The sequence below is a fragment of the Rhinolophus hipposideros genome (assembly GCF_964194185.1).
Source record: "Rhinolophus hipposideros genome assembly, chromosome: 9".
Lineage (NCBI taxonomy): Eukaryota > Metazoa > Chordata > Mammalia > Chiroptera > Rhinolophidae > Rhinolophus > Rhinolophus hipposideros.
Genome location: NC_138055.1, coordinates 65,373,544 through 65,397,449, shown reverse-complemented (window position 1 = coordinate 65,397,449; position 23,906 = coordinate 65,373,544). Strand labels below are relative to the sequence as shown.

At 39.8% G+C, this 23,906-nt stretch overlaps 1 protein-coding gene and 1 pseudogene across 4 annotated transcripts; one reads left to right on the top strand and one right to left on the bottom strand.

Annotated features, from left to right (window-relative positions):
* The first annotated feature begins 2,275 nt into the window (after window positions 1-2,275).
* LOC308502329 (histone-binding protein RBBP4-like) lies at window positions 2,276-6,121 on the top strand (annotated as a pseudogene). The gene is made up of 2 exons: window positions 2,276-3,113; window positions 5,731-6,121. The product of its transcript is annotated as a histone-binding protein RBBP4-like (transcript).
* Window positions 6,122-9,585: 3,464 nt separating this feature from the next.
* On the bottom strand, window positions 9,586-23,003 carry SLC35E3 (solute carrier family 35 member E3). Of its 3 annotated transcripts, none has more exons than XM_081060712.1 (5): window positions 22,237-23,003; window positions 21,432-21,542; window positions 17,176-17,334; window positions 14,181-14,263; window positions 9,586-11,872 (listed from the first exon to the last, which is right to left on the bottom strand). In XM_081060712.1, exons 1-5 carry the CDS (start codon window positions 22,768-22,770, stop codon window positions 11,686-11,688), a joined length of 1,074 nt encoding a protein of 357 aa, XP_080916838.1. In that variant the 5' UTR covers window positions 22,771-23,003; the 3' UTR covers window positions 9,586-11,685. The 3 variants fall into 3 exon arrangements, with proteins under 3 accessions (XP_080916838.1, XP_080916839.1, XP_080916840.1); XM_081060713.1 differs by having other exon boundaries at window positions 22,369-23,003; XM_081060714.1 differs by lacking the exon at window positions 21,432-21,542 and having other exon boundaries at window positions 22,369-22,945.
* Window positions 23,004-23,906: the final 903 nt, after the last annotated feature.

Below are 23,906 nucleotides of genomic sequence, written 5' to 3'. Positions count from 1 at the left end.
AGAGGATGGTGGAGGGCTAGGTAGGCCACATCTCACTTGGTTGGAAAGTCTGCTCCTGGTTGGAACTGTTTCACTCACCTCAAGCCAGCAATAACCCAAGGGTCACACTTATCTATGAGTTCCCATGTCCACCAAGCCACTCTCCATCTACCTCATCCCTGGGTAGATGTGTACCAATCCCTGGGGTTTGGTGTAAGGATGGCTGGGGTCAGGGTAGCCACCACTCTATTTTTGTTTTAACCAGCTATATTTACATGTTGCTTCCTGGGTCTTAAAGTCTAACCAATAAAGCAAGCCCTCCATTCTTATCCCTTTTTACCCTCAAGTGCTCAATGGCATGCTTTCAGCTGCAAGTAGCAATTAAAAGTGGCATAAATCAGTATTTGCTTTTCATTTAGAACAAGAATCCTAGAAATAGGCACCTGATGGCATTGTGTTAGCAGGTCAGCACTTTCGAATCAGGTTCTCTTCACCTCTCTTTAACAATTAGCACAATTCTACACATCTACAGCTACACTGGAGGCAGGAAGAAGGCAGGAAGAGGCCGTAACAACCATACCCAGCCCTTTAATCAGGAAAGCAAAAGCTTCCCCAGAAATCCTCAGCAGACTTCCAATTATGTTAGGGGTAGATCTATATGACTACCCCTAACTATAAAGCAACATAGTGAAAAAGAGAATTTAGCTTTTCGTGCCTCTAGAGTGGAGGTGAACAAAAAATAGGAATGGATGTTTGGTTAGGAAACCAACTGTGTCTTCCACAGCATTGCTGTCTTTTTTCCCCCTGTATAACTTTTTGGTAAATTATATAGAACATTCTGATACTACCAAATATGGCCAATGAGTTACTCCATAATTCTCTAAGAACTTCAGTCCAAAGAGGTTAGTCTTATTTCCAACCTCCAGGCAGAGAAAGACCTGGAGAGCCAGATAATTCCTGTAGTCAATCTCAGTTTTAGAGATCCCAGCAGATTTCAACTGACTAATTTGTTTTGAGACTACCCATCTCCTGGGCTAAGGCCCACCCACCACTCTCCTGCACTAAACAGCCAGATCTAATTTTAAATTGAGAAAAGAGAAATTGAAGAAAACAGGAAACTGACTTATTTGGGAGTCTACGAATAAACAGGAAAAGGAAAATGACATTTGGTTGATACAGATCATTTGATTTTAAAAGAAAAAATAATCTCTATGGATAACAAAATAATTCAAAATTTAGAAATGCATATGAACCTAAAACTGCTGTTAAAGTCAATGATCCCCCTGACTTTAAAATGTGTATAGCCGTTGGCTGGTTAAATAAATATGCAAGCTTATTCTTGTGGCACACATAGTGTTTATGAGATATTTTTAGTTAAATAGAAAAATGTGAATTACGATTGTTGACGAAAAAACATCCAGCCTACGAGAAAGCTTATAGGAGTTTATTTGAGCCAAACTGATGACAACTTCCGGGAAGCAAAATATCAACAGATTGAGAAAATGCTCCGCAAAATGGCAGTTTGCAGCTTATTTTATATGTAGAATCAAACGAGCAGTGTTACTTGAAACACATTGGTGGTAGATTAAGGGGATGGGAGAAAGCATAGTGGGGAAGTGTCTGGGATTGGATAAAAGTAAATTGGAGAGACAGGTACTTTTACATAGGTGGGTACAGGATAATTAGTAGTTCACTTTTTACAGCACATACAGATGGTAATCAGGGAACAAGAATAATAATGTGAGATTCTGTAGCTTCCTGCTCTGGACAAGAAAAAAGGAATTACTCTGATATTCCAAGGGCGTGTTATCTTAGATGCAAACAGACAATAGACAGGCTCGCTTAAGGTAAGGATTGACCTTTGTCAAGGAAGCTACAGGCCAAGGATGTGACTACGGGCCATGACCTGCTTTTAGTTAGGAATTCTTACGTTCATGCCATACCATGTGGTTATTTTCAATCTCCTGAGCTTGTCAGGTTTAACATGTGGCCCCCTTTCCATCCACCTATGGTTTAGGTAATTTTTTTCCAAATTAAAAAAGCACAGCAAAAAATATCCCGCAAATAGCCATAAATAATTAATGGAATTATCAATAATTCAGCTCCCAATGATTTCATATGACGTATGAAGCATATGAGAAATTAAATGAATCAAATCATATGTCTTCTAATATAACAAACATGACAATAAATTATTTAATGTTCTCATTATGCTTCTACAAGTAAAGAAATACAAATGAGCTGCAGTATCCCTGCAATGCTCAACCCCTGGATCTCTGTGGCTTGCCTGCCCACCATGGCCAATAAAGAAGCAGATTTTGGTGATGCAGTAGAAAAACGTGTGACCAACAAATAGTACAAAATATGGAAAAAGAACACCACTTTTCTTTACGATTTGGTGATGGCCCATGGTCTGGTGTGGCCCAGCCTAACCGCGCAGGGCCTCCAGATGTAACCATACTAGAAGGGAAACATCTCGGCATTCATTGACCTGTCCCGGGGACACACACATTGGATGAACACCACCACCTTGTGCGAGCCAGTGTGCAGCTCCCTAACGAGGATGCTCAGTTGGACGCCTCGCACTACGACAGTGAGAAAGGAGAATCTGGAGGTCTTGGCTCTATTAGTGGAAAAAATTGAAATAGAAACCAAGAACAACCACAAAGAGGAAGTAAACAGGACACATTATGTGCCCCAGAACCCTTGCGTCATTGCAACAAAGACTCCATCCAATGATGCTCTTGTTTTTGATTATACAAAACATCCTTCTAAACCAGATCCTTCCGGACAGGGCAACTGAGACTTGCATCTCCGTGGACAACAGAAGGAAGGCTATGGGCTTCCTTGGAACCCAAATCTCAGTGGGTACTTACTTAGTGCTTCACATGACCACACCATCTGCCTATGGGACATCGCTGCTCTTATAAGGAAAGAAAAGTTGCAGATGTGAAGACCATCTTTACAGGGCATACAGAAATAGTAGATGTTTCTTGGCATCTGCTCCATGAGTCTCTGGGTCAGTTACTGAAGATCAGAAACTTATCTGGGATATTCGTTCAAACAATACTGCCAAACCAAGCCAGTCAGTTGATGCTCACACTGCTGAAGTGAACTGCCTTTCTTTTTTTTTCTCTTTTTCTTCCTTCCTCCCTTCCTCCCTTCCTCCCTTCCTCTCTTTCTCTCTTTCTTTCTTTCTTTTCTCATAAAATTTTTTTTGAATTTTATTTTACGTTTTGACATTCAATATTATTTGATATTAATTTCAGGTGTACAGCATAAAGGTTAGACATTTATATAATTTAAGAAGTGATCCCCCTGACTAATCTAATATCCACCTGGCACTATACAGTTATGGCCATATTATTGACTATATTCCCTATGCTTTACTTTACATCCCCATGACTGTTTTGTAACTATCAATTTGTACTTCTCAATCCCTTAACCTTTTTCACCCTGCTCCCACAAACCCCCTTCCACCCATCACCCCAATAAGTCTAGTACCCATCTGACACCATACATAGTTATTACAACATTATTGACTATATCCCTTGTGCTACACCCTACATCTCCATGACTACTTTGTAATAAACAATTTGTACTTCTTAATCCTTCCTCTTTTTTAACACATACCCCAAGCACTCCTCCCATTTGGCAACCATCAAAATATTTTCTGTATCTATGAGTTTGTTTCTGTTTTGTTTGATTGTTTTGTTCTTTAGATTCCACATATAAGTGAAATCACATTGTATCTGTCTTTCTCTGTCTGACATACTCTACTCAGTGTAATGCCCTCCAGGTCCATCCATGCCACCACAGATGGCAAGAACACAATTCCTTCCATGCCCGAGCAATATTTCATTGTATATATGTACCACCTACTCTTTATCCATTATATTGGCAAAGGTTAAAAACAAAGAGAGAATCCCAAAAGCAGAAAGAGAAAGGCAACTAGTAACTTACACAGGAGCTCTCATAAGATTGTCAGCTGATTTCTCAACAGAAACTTTGCAGGCCAGAAGGGATTGGCATCAAATATCCAATGTGATAAAAAACCAAGGACCCACAACCAAGGGTACTCTACCCAGCAAGGCTATCATTTAAAATCGAAGGACAGATAAAGAGCTTCCCAGACAAGAAAAAAACTAAAGCAGTTCATCACCACCAAACCTGATTACAAGGAATATTAGGCGTACTTCTTTAAGATGGAAAAAAATTAAAAATCAAAATTATGAATAATAAAATGGCAATAGCTACATATTTATCAACAATTACTTTTAATGTAAATGGATTAAATGCTCCAATTAAAAGACATAGGCTGAGTGGATAAGAAAACAAAACCCTTACATATGCTGCTTACAAGAGACTCACTTCAGATTGAAAGACACACAGACAGAAAGTAAAGGGATAGAAAAAGATATTTCATGAAAACGGAAACAAAAAATACAGAAAAGAAAAGCTGAAGTCGCCATACTTATATCAGACAAAACAGACTTTAAAACAAAGACATAACAAGAGACAAAGAAGGACCCAGTAATCTCACTTCTGAGTATTTATTCAAAGAAACCCAAACTGCTATTTCGAGAGGACATATATGTCGATTTCCTTTGCTAGGTTAGGAAAGTTTTCAGTCATTATTTCTTCAAATAGGTTCTCAATTCCTTGCTCTCTTTTCCTTCTGGTACCCCTGTGATGCGAATGTTGTTACGCTTAATGTCCCAGAGGTCTCTTACACTATCCTCATCGTTTTGGATTTTTTTTTTCTTTTTGCTGTTCCAATTGGGTGTTTTCTACTACCTTGTTTTCCAAATCACTGATTTGATCCTCTGCTTCACCTATCCTGTTGATTCCCTTTAGTGCATTTTTCATTTTAGGTATCGTATTCTTCACTTCTGACTGGTTCTTTTTTATAGTTTCTATGAACTTTTTTTATGCTGGCTATCTGATTGTTGAAGTTCTCACTAAGTTCCTTGAGCATCCTTATAACCATTGTCTTGAACTCTGTATCTGGTAGGTAGCTTGCCTCCATTTTGTTTAGTTCTTTTTCTGGAGTTTTCTCCTGTTCCTTCATTTGGGACATGTTTGTTTTCTCATTTTGGCGGCCTCTCTGTGTTTGTTTCTATGTATTAAGTAGATCTTCTATGTCTCCCAGTCTTGGCTGGGTGGTCTTACGTAGTAGGTGCCTTGTGGGGCCCTGTGACACAGTCTGCCTGGTCACCTGCTCTGGGTGTTCCAGGAGTGTTTCTTGTGTGGGTTGTGTGTGCCCTTTTGTTATAGTTGAGCCTTGATTACTATTGGCACATCAGCAGGGGAGAGTGACCTTCAGGCCGATTGGCTGTGGGGTTTGTCCACATCCATAGCTTATAGGCTGCTGTGCAGGGGGCTTACCCCATGGAGCAGGATTTGCCCCAGTGGGCTCTTTGTGTGTGCCACTTGTGAGGCCAATTGGTGGTGCTATGCTGTGTCTGAAGCCAGCCTCTAGGTATGTTGGTTCTGGGGCCTCTTGAGAGGGACTCCGGTGCAGGCCCAGGTCACCCACTGCTTGTGACTGGCTGGGGAGTACCTTGGAGGAGCTACAAAGTGATCTGAGGTTGGTCACTGCCGATGCTGGAACTAGAGGTGTGTGGGAGAGGCCATGCTGTGAACCAAATACGTCTGCCACCAGTACCAGGCCTAGGGTAGCTCTGCAAAAAGCCAGGACTTCTGGAGGCCTGCTGCCACCTGCCGGCTCCCCTAAGTCCTTTCCTTCAGTCCATAGAGTTCATTCTTGTTGCAGGATCAGCTGATAAGACCTGGTTCAGCCATGTGGGATCTGAGAACTCTGAAGGTTAAGTTGCATTCCTTTGATCACATAAGGAAGAAATCAGGTTCCGTGGTCACCTTACAATGAGACTACTTTGGCTTCCAATGGTACGAATCATAGACTGAATGGCTGGGATTTAAGTAAAATTGCAGAGGAACAATCCCTGGAAGATGCAGAAGCTGGGTCACTGTAGTTGTTTATTTGTGGTGGTCAAACTGCCAGGATATCTGATTTTTGTATCAGAAGACAAATTCATGCAAGTGTGGCCAATTGCAGAGAACATTTATAATGATGAAGACCCCCCAAGGAAGCATGGATCCAGACGGACACGGGTCTTAGATATAGATGCGTTTCTTGTGATTTTAGACTCCCCTTTCTCCCTCTAACCCTGAGGTTGATTTAACACTGGTTTTGAGACACAGAATTTGTTCAGCTACCCCGCTGTAATAGGTCTCATCAACAATACTATTAGACCAAATTGAGGGTGTTTTATAAATATTAACTGGGAGACTTGATTCAGCAAAGCTACTGACTTATAAATTTTCTTCAGGAATTTTCTAGTAACAAATGTCTAAAGTAACCACTGAAAGGGGAATATTGGGTATGGTTATTTTATTTTTATTTTTATGCTATATCCCTCAGTTTTTCAGACTTACTTAAGTAAAGGCTAGAAGTAAGGAATAGAATGAAGTAGGTATCTGAGCCATGAAGTACAAGTACTGCAAGATATCACTGTTATTCAGGAAATAGGGGAGCCTTGTCATACAAATTCCTACTCTTAAAATTTCACACCTGACTTTCCAGGATGCACATATTCCTATGTAGACCAGTCTCCTCTCAGTTTCTACAGTTAAAACTACATGCTCCTCTTTCCCCACATGCTTTTTACTGTATTTCTTGAGCTGTTTTCATATTGTTTCTTTTCTTTCTATGAAATGGTTTTTTAAAAGAACTTGGGACCAACAACTTGTAAAGATGCATGTTTTTACCTGACAGGTAGACTGTCCAGTTAAGTTGAGATGAGTGAATTGATAGCTTGTATTTGTTTTTAAAGTCAAATTCATTCTGGATAAGAGTTTTTCTTTTCTTTTTTTCTTTTTCCTTTTAGGAGTTAGTCCTTGATCACTGGATTGATATCATCTCTATCTTGGGTGACTTGTTTCACCAGCAGGCCTCTTACTCTCCATGACTAACTGTGTAAGTGCTTATAATGGAATAAATTGCTTTTCTACATTAAAAAAAAAAACCCAGAAAAGAAATGCACATGAAAACAGAATTCATGAGTAAACAAATGCACATGAACAAGCAAACAGTTCTTGTAAGGGTGAAACAAATAAGTTCTTTCTCATTAATCAAATCTGCTCTCAATATAAACAAATGAAAAATCACAATTTTAAACTGAGAAAGCAGAAACGGGATTTTATAGCTGGAGAGCACCTTGGAAATCATTTGGATCCACGCTCTCATTTTATAGACGAAGAAACTGAGAACTAAATGTCAATCAACTTGCCCTAGGCTATACTAGTAAATGGCAAACTCTGGACTGCAAGCAGCGATCCTGACGTCCAGGCTACCCTGTCCCACTGCACCACATTAGCTCCCAGACTGACAGTGACCATTTCTTGGCAGGTTTTTCTTTTCATCTGTAGCAATACTAGATACAAGAAAATGCATGACTGGATCAGCCCTTAGTGGGCTTGCAAAATTGTTTTTCCAAAGTATGCTACAGTTGGCAAAAGTAACTGTTGATTTTAATAGCAACCCATATGACAAGAATACATTCAGGAGCCAAACATAAAACTTCTTTTCAGAGTGAAAGATCATCCCTGTTACAGAAATATGTGCACTTCTTCTAGGGGTACAAAAGGATTTCTCGTGATTTACAATTTTTTGTAATGATAAATTACAATCAGTCTTAGACTCCCACACAAAATACACCCAGTTCATGTCAAGCAACATTCAATATTGCTTGTAATACTGCATGTTGCAATAGCAATGGAATTTTCTATACTCTTGGATTCCATATCTTTACCTCTCACACACTGACAACTCAGTCCACTCCAATTTGCTTTTTGCCTCCACTATTCCACTGAAAGTCTTACTAAGGTCAACAATAAACTGTCAACATATACAATGGCTATTTTTCCGTCCTTGTCTAGCTTGACCTCTCAGGAATATGTCACATTCATCCCCCTTTGCTCCCATTATATCATCATCCTCATTTTCCACCTACCTCTTTCTCTTCCTTCTCAGTTTCCTTTGCAGAATTATCTTCCTCTACCAGTATATGTTGGAGTTCAAGGCTCAGTTGTAGATTGTTTTTTGCTTTATATGGTCTTCTAGAGCAAGCTCACCCTGGTGTTTTCATGCTTATCAGATGTACTCCAGTACAGGTGTACTCCAGTACTCCATACTCCAGTCCCCCCGTTTTAGCTCCACTCCAACTCAAAAATGTCCTAACTCCTAGACCTATATATCTGATTTGATTAACATCTTGAATTGCACATCTCAAGGATGCCTCAAAATCCAGATGGCAATGTGTAAACTCATAGTTCTTCCTCCTCTCACCCCATTCCTTTTCTTGTGTTTCCTCAGAGCACGGCACCATTCTCTATCAAATTGTGCAAATCAGACACGTGATTGTTGACTTCACCCCTTCCCAGGCTCTTCATTTCCAATTCCTCTCAAGGCCGCTGACTCCTGTGTATTAAATTTTCTTGACTCTATTCACTTCTATTATCTCACCACCACCACCTTTCCAATTATCACATCTCAATACAGTAATCTCCCAACTGGTCTCATGGCACCTCTGGTTTTCCTTCATTTGTTTCAAAGCAAATGAAGGGTTGACTGTGACAATGCTCAGACTCCCTTTTGCTTACCGGACTTCTAATGTAGCCTACCAAATAACCAGACAACCTACGAGCCTTTCCAGGCTCATACCACACCCTATCCCCCCACTCTGCTATACTCCTTTTTGCAGTTCTTTACACTCATCATAATTCCTCCAACCAATGGGCCTTTGTGCTATACCCTTTACCAGAAATGCAATCCCTTTCCTTTCCTTAGTCCACTTCTATGTATTCAGTAGATTTCAGCTCAGCCATCCTTTCCTCATGGACACCATCACTGAAAGCCAATCCTGGGCCAGATTGTTTGGTGACATGCTCCAGAGAACCATGCTCCTTTTAGAATAAACTCACTGGTTTTATTTAATTAATGCCTATCTTTTCTGCTAGACAAATGTCTCTTGGGAACATATGACTTTCTTTGCATGAAAGGATTGCCTTTGCAGTGCCTTGCACAGTACCTGGCACATAATACACACTCAATAAAACTTTGTCGAGGAAATGAAATTTTTCTGTGTCTGATGTTAGCAAGTTTAACCCAGTTCAAGTTTGGGAACAGAAATTCAGAACAGAACATGTCTAATAAATCTGGTCTCCATTTTTTAAATCAGAGTTTCACCTTTGGCCATTCTGCATACTTCATTCAGCCAACAACTATTTACTGATGGAACTGATGTGGAATGCTGGATGAAGGCTGCTGCTTTCAAATAAATTTGAAAAAAAAAAAAAAAGATGACAACGAATGATTTTAAATATAGCAAGGTTTAAAAAGTATTTTAAAAACTGAAACAGGAGAAAGCTTGCTTCATTTCACAGAGAAAGATTTGTCCTTTATGTTATTTTAAAAGGGAGGAGAGGATTTTCCTATTTGGGAACTGGACAGGACAGCATTACCAGGGCACAAACACAGAGATGTTCTCGTTCTCCCACTAGCTCTAATAGGCAACACGAAAGTAAAAGCATCAGGTTCTCTTTATTTGTAACAGGTAAAAACAGAAGTTCAGTCATTTAACATAGGATACCAAAAAAAAGTGCAGTTACATCTGTAAAAAGGACAGTGTGCGTTCTTCCACAGCACCGTGTTTCCGGTCTGTCTCTGTGGCTGGTCCTGGTCAGCTGGGACATTTTTTCCCCCACAGGACTTTCCGTTTCAATGGGAAGATCGTCTTCAGGGCAAGAAGTGTTTATCGGCCTCTAGTTCCAGTAGTACATACTTTATTTACTTATATATATGTACTCCCACCCTATCTTTCTCCAACCTTCTCAATGCATTCCTGTTGACATCAGTCGTTTATAATAGCTCTCCCCCAACATTTATTGTAAACCTCCCCATGTTGTATTTACAGTTAAAACGAAATTGTACATGGCACAAATCAACTCAGCTGTTAGTGCACGGAAGTCACATAATCTTCACTGGGCTGAAATACTTTTCTCCAGCTTTTGGGAAATAATTACATGTTAATTTAAACATACACAGAGAACATTATTAGTTAAACAATGCCTGAGGCTCACTTGGTAAGACAAATTGTTTTGTACTTCTTAACACAATAAAATATGTCCTTGGAAACTAAGAAAAACCAAAGAATATTTAAAACATAATCAGAAAATCACACATACTAATCACACAACAGACTGACTGATACTTTGAAATTCTGTCAAAATAGATTTTCCAGAAGGCTTTCATTTTAAACAAGTTCAGGAAAAAAATCATAAAAGGTGTATTTTATACACGTAGCTCTTTGTCCTCTTAAGAGTTGTTTTCTCACTTAAAGTTTATAAATAACATTTATTTAAAAAGAATTATTACAAGACGGTTTGTTTACCTGTCTCAGTCAATTTATTGTGCGAGGTTATCAACAAATACTTTTGATACTTTAATGTCAAGATGCTGAAAGGCAGAAATACATTTTTGCAGTTAAATATGCGGCACTATATATTTCCTTAAGTGGAAATCATGAATTTCCCCTATAGCCTAAGCTAAAAAAATTATTCCCTTAAAAACTCATGGAACTAGTTTAATATTGACCATTTTTCTACTTCTCTTTCAAATCTTTCCTAACATTTTCAGTAAATCTCTGCTTAATGTTTGGATAGCATTTAGCCTGACTTGTTGCGTAAGAATTTTCCTCAGCCACCTCAGAAAGGCTGGACACAGCTCACTCCAAATCCTAAATGCCAAAGCTCCACATGCCTCAAATGTGGGGCGTAAGAAAGTGGAATTAAGATTACCAACATGAAAGGCTCAGAGGCCAGGAGAACTCTTACCAAGATAATACAAAACCTGTTCAATTCCATCTATAGTCTTTTGTTGGGCCATTTAAATATGGAGCTATGAGGATATTGTTTTTTAATTTCACGTGTAATTTCAAGAGTTCACTGAGAGCTCAAAAACAAGAGAATACCTATAGAAACTGTAGGTTTTTGGATAACGTATAACTTCTTACATCAATTTTCTACTAGAAAAATGGTACTATTGGAATTGGATTTTGTCTTATGGTCTTCTTTACTATGCTTTCTATAAATTACATTTCATTTCCATAAATGAAATAAGAAGGAAATTATACTACACCAACTAAAATAGGAATGCTAGGTTTACATTCTGACTTGAACACTTTGGCCAAAACTGCAACAGAGTTCACATTGGGGACCACCTACGAGCAAGTAGAGGAGTCCTGTGTTTCCTTCCTTGGAAGAGTTCAATATTTAAAAACCACAACACATTTGTAGTTCAATGACGTGAAGTCCTTATAACTATTACAGGACTTTAATTTCATGTACTTCGTTTGGTATAATCAAACCATCCTATTGACTTCATACAATCATCTTTGAAAAGAAGCACTAACCACTGTTTTAGAGGATTACATTTTTGAAAAAGCATACTCTTTTTAAAAGAAAAAGTCATATTTATGAATATTATTTCCTTTGTGTTAACTTCTCATAAATTACCATTCAATGAACTTGGCAGTGTAATTTCTTTTCTTATTTGAAAACCACTTACACACTTAACGTCTTTTAATCTTCTTGGGGTGACTTTCCTCTCTCCATAAAACCCAATTAAGGACGTTGTACCAATTTACTCTTACTTCCTTCCTGTTCACCAAGTTTAAAATGGGTATAGGCGAGAATGCCAAATAATGTGCACAACATGCCAACACCCTGATTCACTGACAATGGGTCCTTAAATAAAAGGTATCCTCCAAATAAAGTAATGCAGAACTTGAAGTGGCCGAACATGTTGTAGCTGAGGTTTTTAGATAAGGATAAAAAGGAGTAACAAGCTAGATGTTACACACACACACACACACACACACACACACACACAGCAATGGCTCCCTGTGGCTGGAAAGCACTGCATGAACCAGAGACTAAACAGCAGCCCCCCATCTAAAGAACAACCGAAACTTCAGTGAGGTGCTGGGTCAATCCTAGTTTGCACAGGTAGGTTTTAGCCATTAACCAGAGACAGGAGACAGCCTCAACTATCCTTGTTGACCTCTCCAAAGAAGAGAAAAGGGACTATAAGGTTGAGAAAGGAATTCAAAGCAAGGTACAGAGAAGACAATTTGTACAGCAATTTATGATGTTTTAGAGTGCCAATTCTAATAAACTTCCCTTGGCAAGGGAGGGGAGAGGTGTAAGGTGCCAACCAGAGAGCTGACTCAAGGTAAGCACATCCAGAATGCTTTAAGTTTAGGAGGGAAACGGGGGGACGGGAAGGAGTAACCCTGAGCAGAAAGACACGCCAGGCACTAAGCACCACGTGTCAGCTACGATAATAGTTATCAATAGCAGTAAAGATGCATAATAAACATCTGCCAGGTGCTTGACACATATCCTCTCAAACACAACAAACCAGCATTGTCTGAGAGAATATGTGACAATAATGAGACCTGAGAGTTCTCGTAGGGACAAGTCAGAGCCAAGAGCGCTCACAACTCAGCAGCATTCCACACTGCGACCCTTCTTCCTTCTCTCTTGGTTTCCACACCACTCTCCTTCCTCCCGCCTCGAGTGCTCCTCCCCTGCGTCTTCTGCCTGGCTCCCCTCATGTCTCTGAACGAAACACTGAAATGACCCAGGACTCAATCTTTCGGCGTCTCTTCTTCTACGTATTTGCTTGGTCATCTCAACCAGTCTCACCGCTTTAAACCACATTTACACACTACGGGCTCTCTCCAGATTATCTCCAGCTGAGACCTTGACCCTGAGCTCTCAGACGTGCTGACCAACAGCTGAGCACTTACTCTGGGTCCAGCATTTCATATCCTCTTTCCTGCTTTCCTTTTTCTCCTTGGCACTTAACGCTATCTAACACTGCATATGTATATTTTCTGTTTTTCTTATTTATAGTCTGTCTTCCTCGCCAGAATTTAAGCCTGTGAGAGCAAAGATTGTTATCGATTTGGCAAATTACTGTATCTCCAGTGCCTGACTGTAGTAGATATTCAGTATGTAAATATTAAGTCAACAAAGGGTTTGGAGTTCGTGTTCAAGAAATATTTGTTGCATGAACAAATCTTCTTAATCAGGGCACAGCTAGATGCCTTGACGGCAGCATAATGCACGATGTCTGGGACCAGACCGCACCGTTTGAAACCTGGGCACCACACTTAGCTGCATGACCTTCAGTTATTTAACCTTTCTGCACCTTCATTTTCATCTCTGCAAAATAAAATGATAGACTTTACCTCACAGAGCTGCTGTGAGAATTAAATGTCTAATATACACAAGGTGTTTCAAAAAGTGCCTGGCACAAAATAAACATTTATTAAGTGTTGGTTTTAAAAAAAATATATGTTATTGCTGTTATTTATTGATAGTTGGCAAATATGCTGCTTTTTGGCTCTGATGACATCTCAGTGTCCACTCATTTATATAAATCAGTACACTCTGATCTAATGTTACTAAACTCTGATTTAAGGAAATTCATTCTTTGCCTTTGCCTAAGAATGGAGCAGACTGAAATGAGAAGAGAAACAGAGTGACAAGCAGAATGTTAAGAATGGGCAGTTGAGTTTGACTCAGACCTTCAAGGCATGATTTCATTTCTTGAAGTAACATTGAGAAAAAGAGGCACACCCATATCCAAATAAGCACAAAAACATACTCAAAAAGTCAGAGGTCACTTGTGGATTTCAAAGGTCTGAAATGATCCTGTTATCTGGGTAACCACACCTCTACTTTATTATTATGGATAACTGAGAATTTATTGACAACCCAAGCAGCCATCTCATTATCCACTCAACAAATATTCATTTAACCCCACTATGTGCAAGGAATGGTTCTCTATGTTAATTTTGATAAGGGGAAAGGTCATCTATTAAGAAAATTTTAAAAATGTTCATGGAAGCTAACCCATTTTCTTAGTTCGTATTTCTTTAAATTTCTACAGACTCTAGTGTGGAATAAGATAGCAAAATATTAAAGATAACTTACTCGATTCAATTTAGGCCATGCAATAGCAAGTGTGAGACTCAAGGAAATGAATGTGGTGGAGTTTTGGAAAAGATACAAGACTATGCATTTGTAAGTGATTAGGAAAAGGATACGTGACTGGTGAAGTGTTCCCAATGATCCAATAAATCGATAAGTTCACCATGAAAGCTATTACTCCAGAGAGCAGCACCATAAGCTACAAGTAAACCAAAACAGTTTCAGTCATTAGAATCATCAGGTAAAAATACGTTTCATTAGACATTTCTAAAAACTCAAATATCAAACATTAGGAGGAAGATTTAAAGCAAGATCAATTTGAAAGACAACAAGAATTCAGGGAAAAGCAGAATGAACAGTATTCAGAAATGTAACTTTATCTACAAAACTCATAGGAAAATTCTCCATTAATATTCTGCCTCTGAATGTGCATTTCCAGGTTCATTTTTCTTATCCATCTGAAGAAAAATTATTTTGTAATAATGTCTTATTATAAAAGTCATATATGTTCATTATAGAACAATCAGAAACTAAAGATAAGCAAAAAGAATATAAGGAATTCTTATAATCCCAACTACCCACCACTGTTAATACTTCAGCATATATCCTTCAAGATATATTTTCTACTGACTTGCTCATATTTATTCTTATTTAAATTGAATCAATACGCATTCATTGGATAAATACAAAACTAGGCCATGCCTTGTGAGGAACACAATCCGTTCTTATCCTCACAGAGCTTAGAAACCACTTAAGGACATAATAAAAGTCATGATAATCATAGCTTAACACTTACACAGTACTCATTATGTACCAAGAATTGTTCTAAATGTTTTACATATACTAATTCATTTGCTTCTCACAAACACCCATGATGTGGCAAAATATTATCCCTTTTTACAGACGAGAAAACAGAGCACAAAAAAAATAAAGAAAAGAAAACATAGCACAGAGAGGTAAAGTAATTTGCCTCAGATCACACAGTAAGTGTCAGAGCTGAGACTTAAATCTAGGCAATCTGGTTCTGGAGCCCCTGTTCTTAACTCTCCTATGCTACCTCTTAACCACATGAAAGTGAGAGTGCAATGCACGATTTCTAGCTCAGGCAATGAAAGAAAATGAGCTATCTCATCAATAGGCAGACAGACAATAGGTACTATGTGAATTTATATGTAGGACATGCCATTTTGTCTCCTATTTAGGTAAAAAGAATAATACCTTATTTGTTTTATAAAAGTGAGGCCCATTGGATTTTCAACTAAAAAGGAACTTGCTCCTTAAAGATTTTAAAAATTGTTTCTAGAAATATATCACTATTCATTTTCCTGAGTTCACAGAATGTTACATACATATTTCCTGGTGACTTAACACATCGTTGAAAACACAATTTCAAGATCTATTTTGAGGCAATGATGCCCTCTAGGGACACTAAAGAAGCAAGATGACTTGCCCTCATTAAATGGCCTCAGAGGGCTGTGCATCGTTTCTTTGACTTTTTACCGCCTTTCTGCTGCTCTCCTCTTTTTCAAATCTGTCAGAGGGTCTATCACAAACAGCTTCTCCCTTTTTAATTTAAGGTGTTTACACTGCAATGGTTTGAAAACCAGATAACCAAGATGGCTAGAGCTTTTGTAAAATTAAGAGGAAATATCATTTGACAGATGGTCCAGGGATTATATGCCAAAGCATACGAATTTGAAACAACTACCAATCTGCTCAGAGGCAGCACAGCGGGGTGGTTAAAAACATGGACTCTGGAGCCAGAATGCATGGATTGTGGCTCTGCTTACTAGTTGTGAGATCTCAAGTCAGTTACTTAACTCTTGGCCTGTCAGTTTCCTCATCAGGAAATACAGGGATAATAATAGTACCCACACAATAAAGTTGCTAGCAGGATTAAGTAAGTTAATATTTGCAAACTGCTTAGAGTGGTGCCTAGAACAAAGAAAGGGCTATATAAGCTTGATAAGTTAACACCACCAACAAAACAGACATATCATGAGAAGTTATGGGAAGCCGATGTTCCTTCTCCAAGTGGGGGGATTACATTTTCTAATTTAAAATGTCCCCAAAGTATATACCCCTTTGATCTGTCAATTCCACTCTTAGGACTCTATTCCATAGAAAAAAGGACCAGTCCATGGGGTCACACTTACAAGGATGTTCATTGTAACACTGTGCAGGGTGGTCAAGTACCGGAAATGGAACGATGACAGAGACAATGAAAAGAATGAGCTGAGATAATTCAGATTTTCCTGAGATATTGAGAAAAGTCAGATGCAGAAAATTATGTGACATGATCCCACTTTTGTAAAAAGAAACCAATGTTTACTTTGGTTTCAACATTTACAATGTATATAAACGTGTGTGCATGCATGCATGTGTTGATATGTGGGTATATATACCATGGCGAAAAATATGTCAGAACAAACACTAGACTGTAGACATGATTTACTTCAAGGGGCAGGGATGGAGTAATGAGATGTTGAAGTGTGTAAGGGTAGGAGGGCTGGGAAAAGGAAATCTATGATAAAAACAGCATATACGATAAGGTTCCATGTATGTAAAATTACACATACACGCATACAATCACATGCATATGTGTGTCATGATATATAAAAAAGAGATCCATGAAATAATCGCCAAAATGGTAAACGTGATTTATCATAAAGTTTGGCAGGATTCTAGGGGACCTTCACGTTCTTTATATTTTTATGTATGTTCAAAATCTATACAATGAGCATGTATTATTTTTATTATTAAAACAAAACCAATGAGGCTATATTTTCACTGTAGAAAAATAAAAACAGATGCCCAAATTATGTGTGGGCTATAGCTTGGAAAGGTCAGAGCAATAACCAGGTATCAGGAGACCTGAACTCTAGCCCTGGTTTTACCACTGACTACCTGTCTGACCTTAGGCATGTCCCTTAACCTTTCTGTGCCTCAGTTTCTTCATCTAGAAAATAATCCTCACCTTGCCTCCCTTAAAGGGTGATTACGAAGATTAAACGTGAGAATGGATCTGATAGTGCTCTGAAAATTAAAAGTGCATTCATAATGGAAGGATTATTACCCTGTTCCTTAGACACCAAAACAATTAGAACTCACCAAAGCAGAAACTGACCAGGGACCAAACAGACCTCCTTCTCCAAACAATGGTTCAAAGAAGGGCACGGCGACCAGCAACATGGCAGAGGACATCGGGGCCTGGTAGTACAGCAGCTGCATGGAGTTCACTTGCAACTCATGCTGTTTGGCTCCTACCCACTGAAAATTCAGAGATAAAACCCGTCAGGCAGAAAAAAAAATAGCATTACTCAATAAAGGAAAGATGCAATGCTAGCCACAAAGATGGGAATGGGGGCACAGGGCTGGGAGGAGAGGAAATACCTAGTCATTCTACAAGATTTCAAAGATCAAAACTATCTGAAAATGTCCTTGAAGCACTTCGGATGAAAGGAGCTTTATAAATTCTGTGTCTGGTCATGTATTTTCTTCTCAATGATAAAGAAGGAGGGAAAAAATCCTAGTAAATGAGGAAAGTCAATGCATACAGGGGCCCACAAGCATCAGAGATCTTAGGAAAATATGGCAGGAATGGAAATTTAGGTGGTAAGTAGGAATACAGACGCAGCATCAGACTTCATTTCTGTCTAAAAATGGCCCCCCAAAAAGAAGACTGGGGGGCCGGGCAGACTAATTAGAGACTGACAGGAACCTCAGGTATTCCGGGTGGCTGCCACAGTGTGTGGCTAGAAAGGTATGTGAAGTCTTTCCATTCACTTTAGAAAACCCAACCAATGGTAGAAGGAATTTTCTTTTTTACAGATGACTTTTCTGTAGGTAACCCCCACCAATACACCTCAAGAAATTAGATGACCAGAAACCCTAAATGACTATATCATTCAGTAGAACCAGTAACTCAAAGTCTCAAATCCCATCAGTCCTCAAAATGCTTCACAAATATGACTGTTTACAGAAAGCTTGACAGGACTGTCTGAGTAAGATCTGGCAAAAACAGCCCGGATTTTGAGTAACTGCTCCTACACAATTCTTTTTCCTGTACGTCTGGGTATCTTGTTACATATACTCTAACGCTACAGAAATTCACTGAGACAAACATAGAAGAGCAGGAAATCTGAAACATACTCCTGCCAGCCGTAACTAAGAGTCTTCTGTGACTATGAAGGACAAAGAACTGATTTTTCTGTTGCCGGCTCCTGGGGCACCGCAGTGAACCAAAGTGTATGCCTGCCCGTGTTCCTTTAGCAGAACCACCTGGAATGGCAGTGACTCTCAAGGCCTCTACCTTCCCTTCCTGCAGTGCAGCCTGGCTTCTGCCCAACACCCCTCTATGGAAACTGCTCCCCGGAAGGGCACCATCATCTCTAGTGGCCACGCCTGGAGGACTCCTCTCCACTCTCTGCAGAACCTGCAAATTTCTCTTCGATGAACTTGACCTCTGATTTCCACTGTTGCCTCACTCACCTTTTCCTTCACTTACTACTTTTAAGGTAGATGTCTAGCCTTCCTCTTTCATCCCCCTCTGATCTCTTTTACTATCCACTGACATCTGTAGCTCTGACCTCTTTCCTTGAGTATCCTTCAACATTTACTGGCCGTCTTCACTTAGATAATCTGCAGAGACTTGTTTAAAATCAAGCTCATTACTTTCTTCTCCAAATTAGTTCCTCCTGTGTTGCCCCAATACTTTACAGAACCTCCTCCAAGGGTCAGACTCCTGACTTTCCTGGCTCTCACATTCAGTCAGGTCCTACTAATTCTTTCTCCAAAAGGTTTCTGGAATCTGTTTCTCTTTTCCACGCCCACTACCACTGTCCTTGTGTAGGGCCTTCCTGTCTTCCCCTTGCATCATGGAGAGCTTCCTAACTGCTCAGCTTGTCACCCTTTCTTTCCTCTCTTGTTCAGTCTTCATTGCCACTAGAGTGAATTTTCTAAAACACGAAGAATGATCGAGTCACACCCCTACCTGCACCCCTTTCCTGGTGCTGCAGGATGAAGAGCACACGTCCTTAGCGTGACAATAAGACTCTGCTATCGGGTCTCACTCACCCCTAAGCCTTGTTCTTCCACAATCGTCTCAGCAAATAAATCAAGTCATCCAAATGCTCCATATTTTCTCACATCATTGCAAAGAAAGCAAATTCATGAGTGTCCTTCAATTTAAATGAAGTTTTCCATAAAGACTCAACCTTACCATCCTCTTGTAGAACTGCCACTGCCTCCCTGGTGTACCTCAGAACTTTCTGTAGACCCTGAGTTATCCTGCTTGTGATTAGCTGTCTACGTGTGTTTCTACAATCTGGATTGTAGCTGCTTTTCATCGTTGTATCCTCAAGGCTGAGCATAAGTACAAGAAATGTGTGCTGAATGAATGAATGTGTCAGCAGGGTTTCTACAACTGAAGCTAACAGCTGATCACTCATCTTCTAACTCCTTTTAATGCCACAGCAGTATAAGAAGAAATCACTTAGAAATTACACCTGGATACAATGGGAAACTAGAACTTTCTTTCTTTTTTTTAAGGAGGGTGCAGCTCACTGTGGCCCATATGCGGATCGAACCAACAAACTTGATGTTATTCGCACTATACTCTAACCAACTGAGCTTAACTGGCCACCTTGAATTGTCTTTAAAATTAATTTTGGGGGAATACACCTATTCTGTAACAGTACTTTTACCATTTACTAATAATGGAGAACTTTGCCCAGTAGTTAGTCTATAGTCATTCTTTGGTCAATCTCATTTCAAATATCTACCTGAGGGATATGGAATCCTTTGATTCTAATCTACAGCAATTTTGAGACTAGTGTGAACAAAAATGGTCATATCGGCATGGGCAGTTGAGTACTCTGAATTGAAATTATGTATAATGAATTATGTACAATAAATTCTAACGTTCAACAAGTAAAATTTCTTGCTATACTATTCAATAAATACTTAATCCGTACCAGGCAAAAAAGTTCACTTAGCAAAAAAGATTAAGAAAGTTCATTTACTGTGTCTAATAACAATATTTAAACTTACTGACGTACACCCAAATACAATTTTCTTAACACACAAAACTTAATAATCAGCTTCCTCTGATTATTGTCTGCAGAAAAAGACAATATCTGGGAGCCAAGTGACAAGGCGGAGTAGGTGCTCCATCCTTTTATGCCACTGGTGTGTTACTTAGACTGCTTCTCTGCCGCTATAATATTCAACCCCAGAACTCTTACATAACAACGTTTCTGAAATGGTCAGTATTAGAAAGTTTAAGATGCTAAGGCTGGGATGGCCGGATGGCTCAGTTGGTTAGAGCAGGAGCTCTGGGCAACAAGGTTGCCAGTTCAATTCCCGTATGGGATGGTGGGCTGTGTCCCCTTCAACCAAAGATTGAAAACAGCAACTGGACTTGGAGCTGAGCTGCGCCCTCCACAACTAGACTGAAGGACAACGACTTGGAGCTCATGGGTCCTGGAGAAAAACACTGTTCCCCAACATTCCCCAATAAAATTACAAAAAAGAAAGACGCTAAGGCTCTATTATTAATCCTAACACTCAACAAGAATGTCTTAGTTTATAACCACTGGATGATTGAGAAAAAAGTAAAATTGGTTACACATTTTGACTCTGATTTCCCCATGCAGGCACACCCAGAATTTCCAGTCCAAGGTTTTCAGTATAGAGAAAATACTGTTTCACTGTACCCTACACCAAGTTATTTTTATGCCCACTATATAAGAAACGAAAAACATACTTGTTTGGATTTTACGGTAATGAAGTAGATCTATGAACACATTTTTAATGAACGCCTGCTATAGGCGAGGCACTGTGCTTGTACAATTGAAATACCCATTGCTATAAAATATTGATATAGACAAATTATTCAAAGCCAATATACAAGTTGTAACAGCAGCATACCTTTTCAGGTAAAGATTTATAAATCTGAAAATTTCCTTTCCCATTCAAAGTTTTGAAAGTGTACTACTCCTTCACTATAATGTTGTAATTTTTAAAGAGTAAATGGCAAATGTAACCAATGAACTAAGTCCTCGAGTAAAAAGTCATACTACTCATTTTGTAAAGATTTCCAAGAAAATAACATAACATCACCCCAAACTCAGACTATTAAGCATGGGTATCATACACTTACAAACAGGTAGGTAGGTATTTGGTGAGCATCACACACCCAAGTTTCTCTGTCTCCTTTCTTCTCTTCACCTTGAGTCAATTTATGCAATTATGCTTTCTTCCCAACAGTCTATTGTCTCTATACTGTATTTTCTAAACCTTGGGATACAGCTTCAAAATTTATGACATCTGCTAAAAAGGCACATAGAGAAAAAAAAATTACCAACCACTTGATAAAGGGATGTAACTAAAACACCAAGAGCAGCAAACACCATTCCAAGGAAATTAAACTTCACATCGTAATAAGAATTTAGGATTACACCTAAAGTTATGGGAATCTGTAAAGAAAAAGAGGTAAATGTTGTTCAGATTAAATTCAAGAGCATTCCTGTCACAGTGTCTTACAAGGTTTATCATAAAAACATCACTTGGAAACAATGAACCTCTGCACATTTTTCTTCTTTTCTATTTGAAAAAAACTGTTAATCCTGTTTCCTCAAAGTGAAATATAATAATTCTACATTATGTTCACATTTAATTCTATATAAAATTTTGGGTAAATGAGTCAAGGCATTGCACTTTGCAAGATATGAATACCACATGCATGCACGTAGGAATAAAAGAACCCCCAAACCAGTGTCTAAACAACATGTAAACGTAAACAACAGCATTCAGATCTTAAATATTGTAAGTTATTAAGGGCTAACATTATTTCCGTCCATTTCCTTTTATTTGAAGATGCAGAAACCTCTGCAGTATGCTGCTGCCGACATAGTCTGAGACTTACAACTTATGCTAAACCTTTAACGTTTGTCATACGTGGGGGAGCTGTGAGCTTTTGCAGATATTCTGATACACTGAATTGCACCACCCGAGACAGCTTTCTTTTCTTACCGATCACAACATTTAAGGATTTCCATCAAACCGCAGTTATTTAAAACCCACAAGCACATTTCTCGGCTTACAGGCCAACAGAGTGCCAAGATGGCTTTTTCCCACCTCCCCCAATAAGCCTTGAATTCACATGCTCACAGATGATACGTGTGTGGATTTCAAGATGATGGGAAAGAGCGTGGCGCAACGTTCCACATTCAAATTTCCCGGTGAGAAAGACGGTCCAGGAGGTGAGTGGGTAGGTGCGCCTCGCGAACTGCAGCTACTCACCAGCGTGAGCTGAATTTTGGTAGAGAAGGTTTTCTTGTAGCAGAGGGTCTGGATGACTATGATCACCGGCGTGGTCATGGCCTTGGCCAGCTGATAGGTGCCTATGGTGTTGCTCTGCAGAGAGAGGTTGGTGAAGACCACGAAGCCACAGAAGCTGAGGGCCAGGAGGAGGAGCTTGGAAGGCGGCAGACTTTTGGGGGCAAAGATGTCCAGCTTCTGGCAGATGTACAAGCCCAGCCAGGTGACCACAAAGTGTACCAGGGTCAGGGTCATGTTGGGGAAGCCGTAGTGCACATAGATCCATTTGTTGAGGAACACGATGCAGATGGACACCAGCAAGTTGAGCAGGAGCCCCGCAGCGATGCGCCCGTTGCCCCGCACTCGTTCAGCCAGCGAGGGCATGGCGCCCACGAAGCCGGGGCTCTTCAGCCCCCGAGAGGGACGCCCGGCCTGTCTCTGGCTGCCCTTGCCCTCCGCCTCAGCTGCCGCGTCCTCGCAGCCGCTGGCTTCAACTTCAGGCTGGGGAGAGGGCCCCAGGCGAGCAACAGCGGCGCACACATGCTCTGCCACCGCCCACAGAGCCGGAGACTACGCGGCAGCACGTCCCGCGCGCCCCGCCCCCGGCCACGTGACTCGGGGAAGCGGCACTTCCGGCCCCAGCTGGCTAAGACCAGCCTCTACCCTGCGCAGGCGCGTTGGGTTCTAGTTGTAGAAAGTGGCTTCCTTGGTTCTCTACAGCCCTTGGTCGCCTAATCCCGACCCTGGCTAGGCCTATCTGGGACCCCTTTCTTTATGTTTGACGTTTCCTGTGTGTCAGTTGACTATTTGCTAGACAGCTGCTCTCAAGTTGGTGGAGGGGGCTGGGCAGACACTGTTGGTCAATTTTACGAATGAGACAGGTGCAGAGCAATTTGTAGTCCTTGCTGGAGAGGGGAAAGCATTACTTCTTGAAAGCACATTTTTAAATATTTTAAAACTCCAGACATGCAGAAGAGTAAACAGTATGGTGAAACTTCGTATACTCATCTGTTAGCAAACTATTCAGACTTCTTGTTGAATCAGTTTGGCCTTTTATTGTTCTAGAAAACTGTCCATTTTACTTAAATGTTCTAATATAAAGTTGTACATAGTATCCTACCATATTTTAAATTTGTTTCATCTGCTGTTATATCTGCTGTTACACTTATTCTAAACATCATGCATTTGATGTTTCTTTGTCTCTTGGCTAGCCTTGCCAGTAATTTGTTTTATGGGACTTTTCAAAAGATTACTTCTACTGATTTTGTTTCATTCTGACATTTCCCCCTAACTTTTTTAATAGAGTGTTCAGTTCATTTATTTAAAAATAAAAAGGATTTAAGGCTGTTTCCCCCTGAGGACAGCTTTGCCCACAGTCCTTAGGACAATGTAATAATACCCTCATTGTCCATAATTCCTAACCAGTCTGATTGACAGTTTTAATTTCCTTTTTGATGTAACAATTATTCAAATATTGAGCACCTACTTTGTGTCAGGCACTGTATTTGGCAAGTGGGAGA

Coding starts and splice junctions, on each gene's coding strand:
- SLC35E3 (XM_081060712.1), bottom strand. CDS start 22,770: ATGCCCTCGCTGGCTGAACGAGTGCGGGGCAACGGGCGCATCGCTGCG. Junction 21,543..22,236: donor AATCCACACACGTATCATCT/GTGAGCATGTGA, acceptor TTTTCTTTACAG/ATTCCCATAACTTTAGGTGT. Junction 14,264..17,175: donor CCTGGTCAGTTTCTGCTTTG/GTGAGTTCTAAT, acceptor GTTTACTTGTAG/CTTATGGTGCTGCTCTCTGG.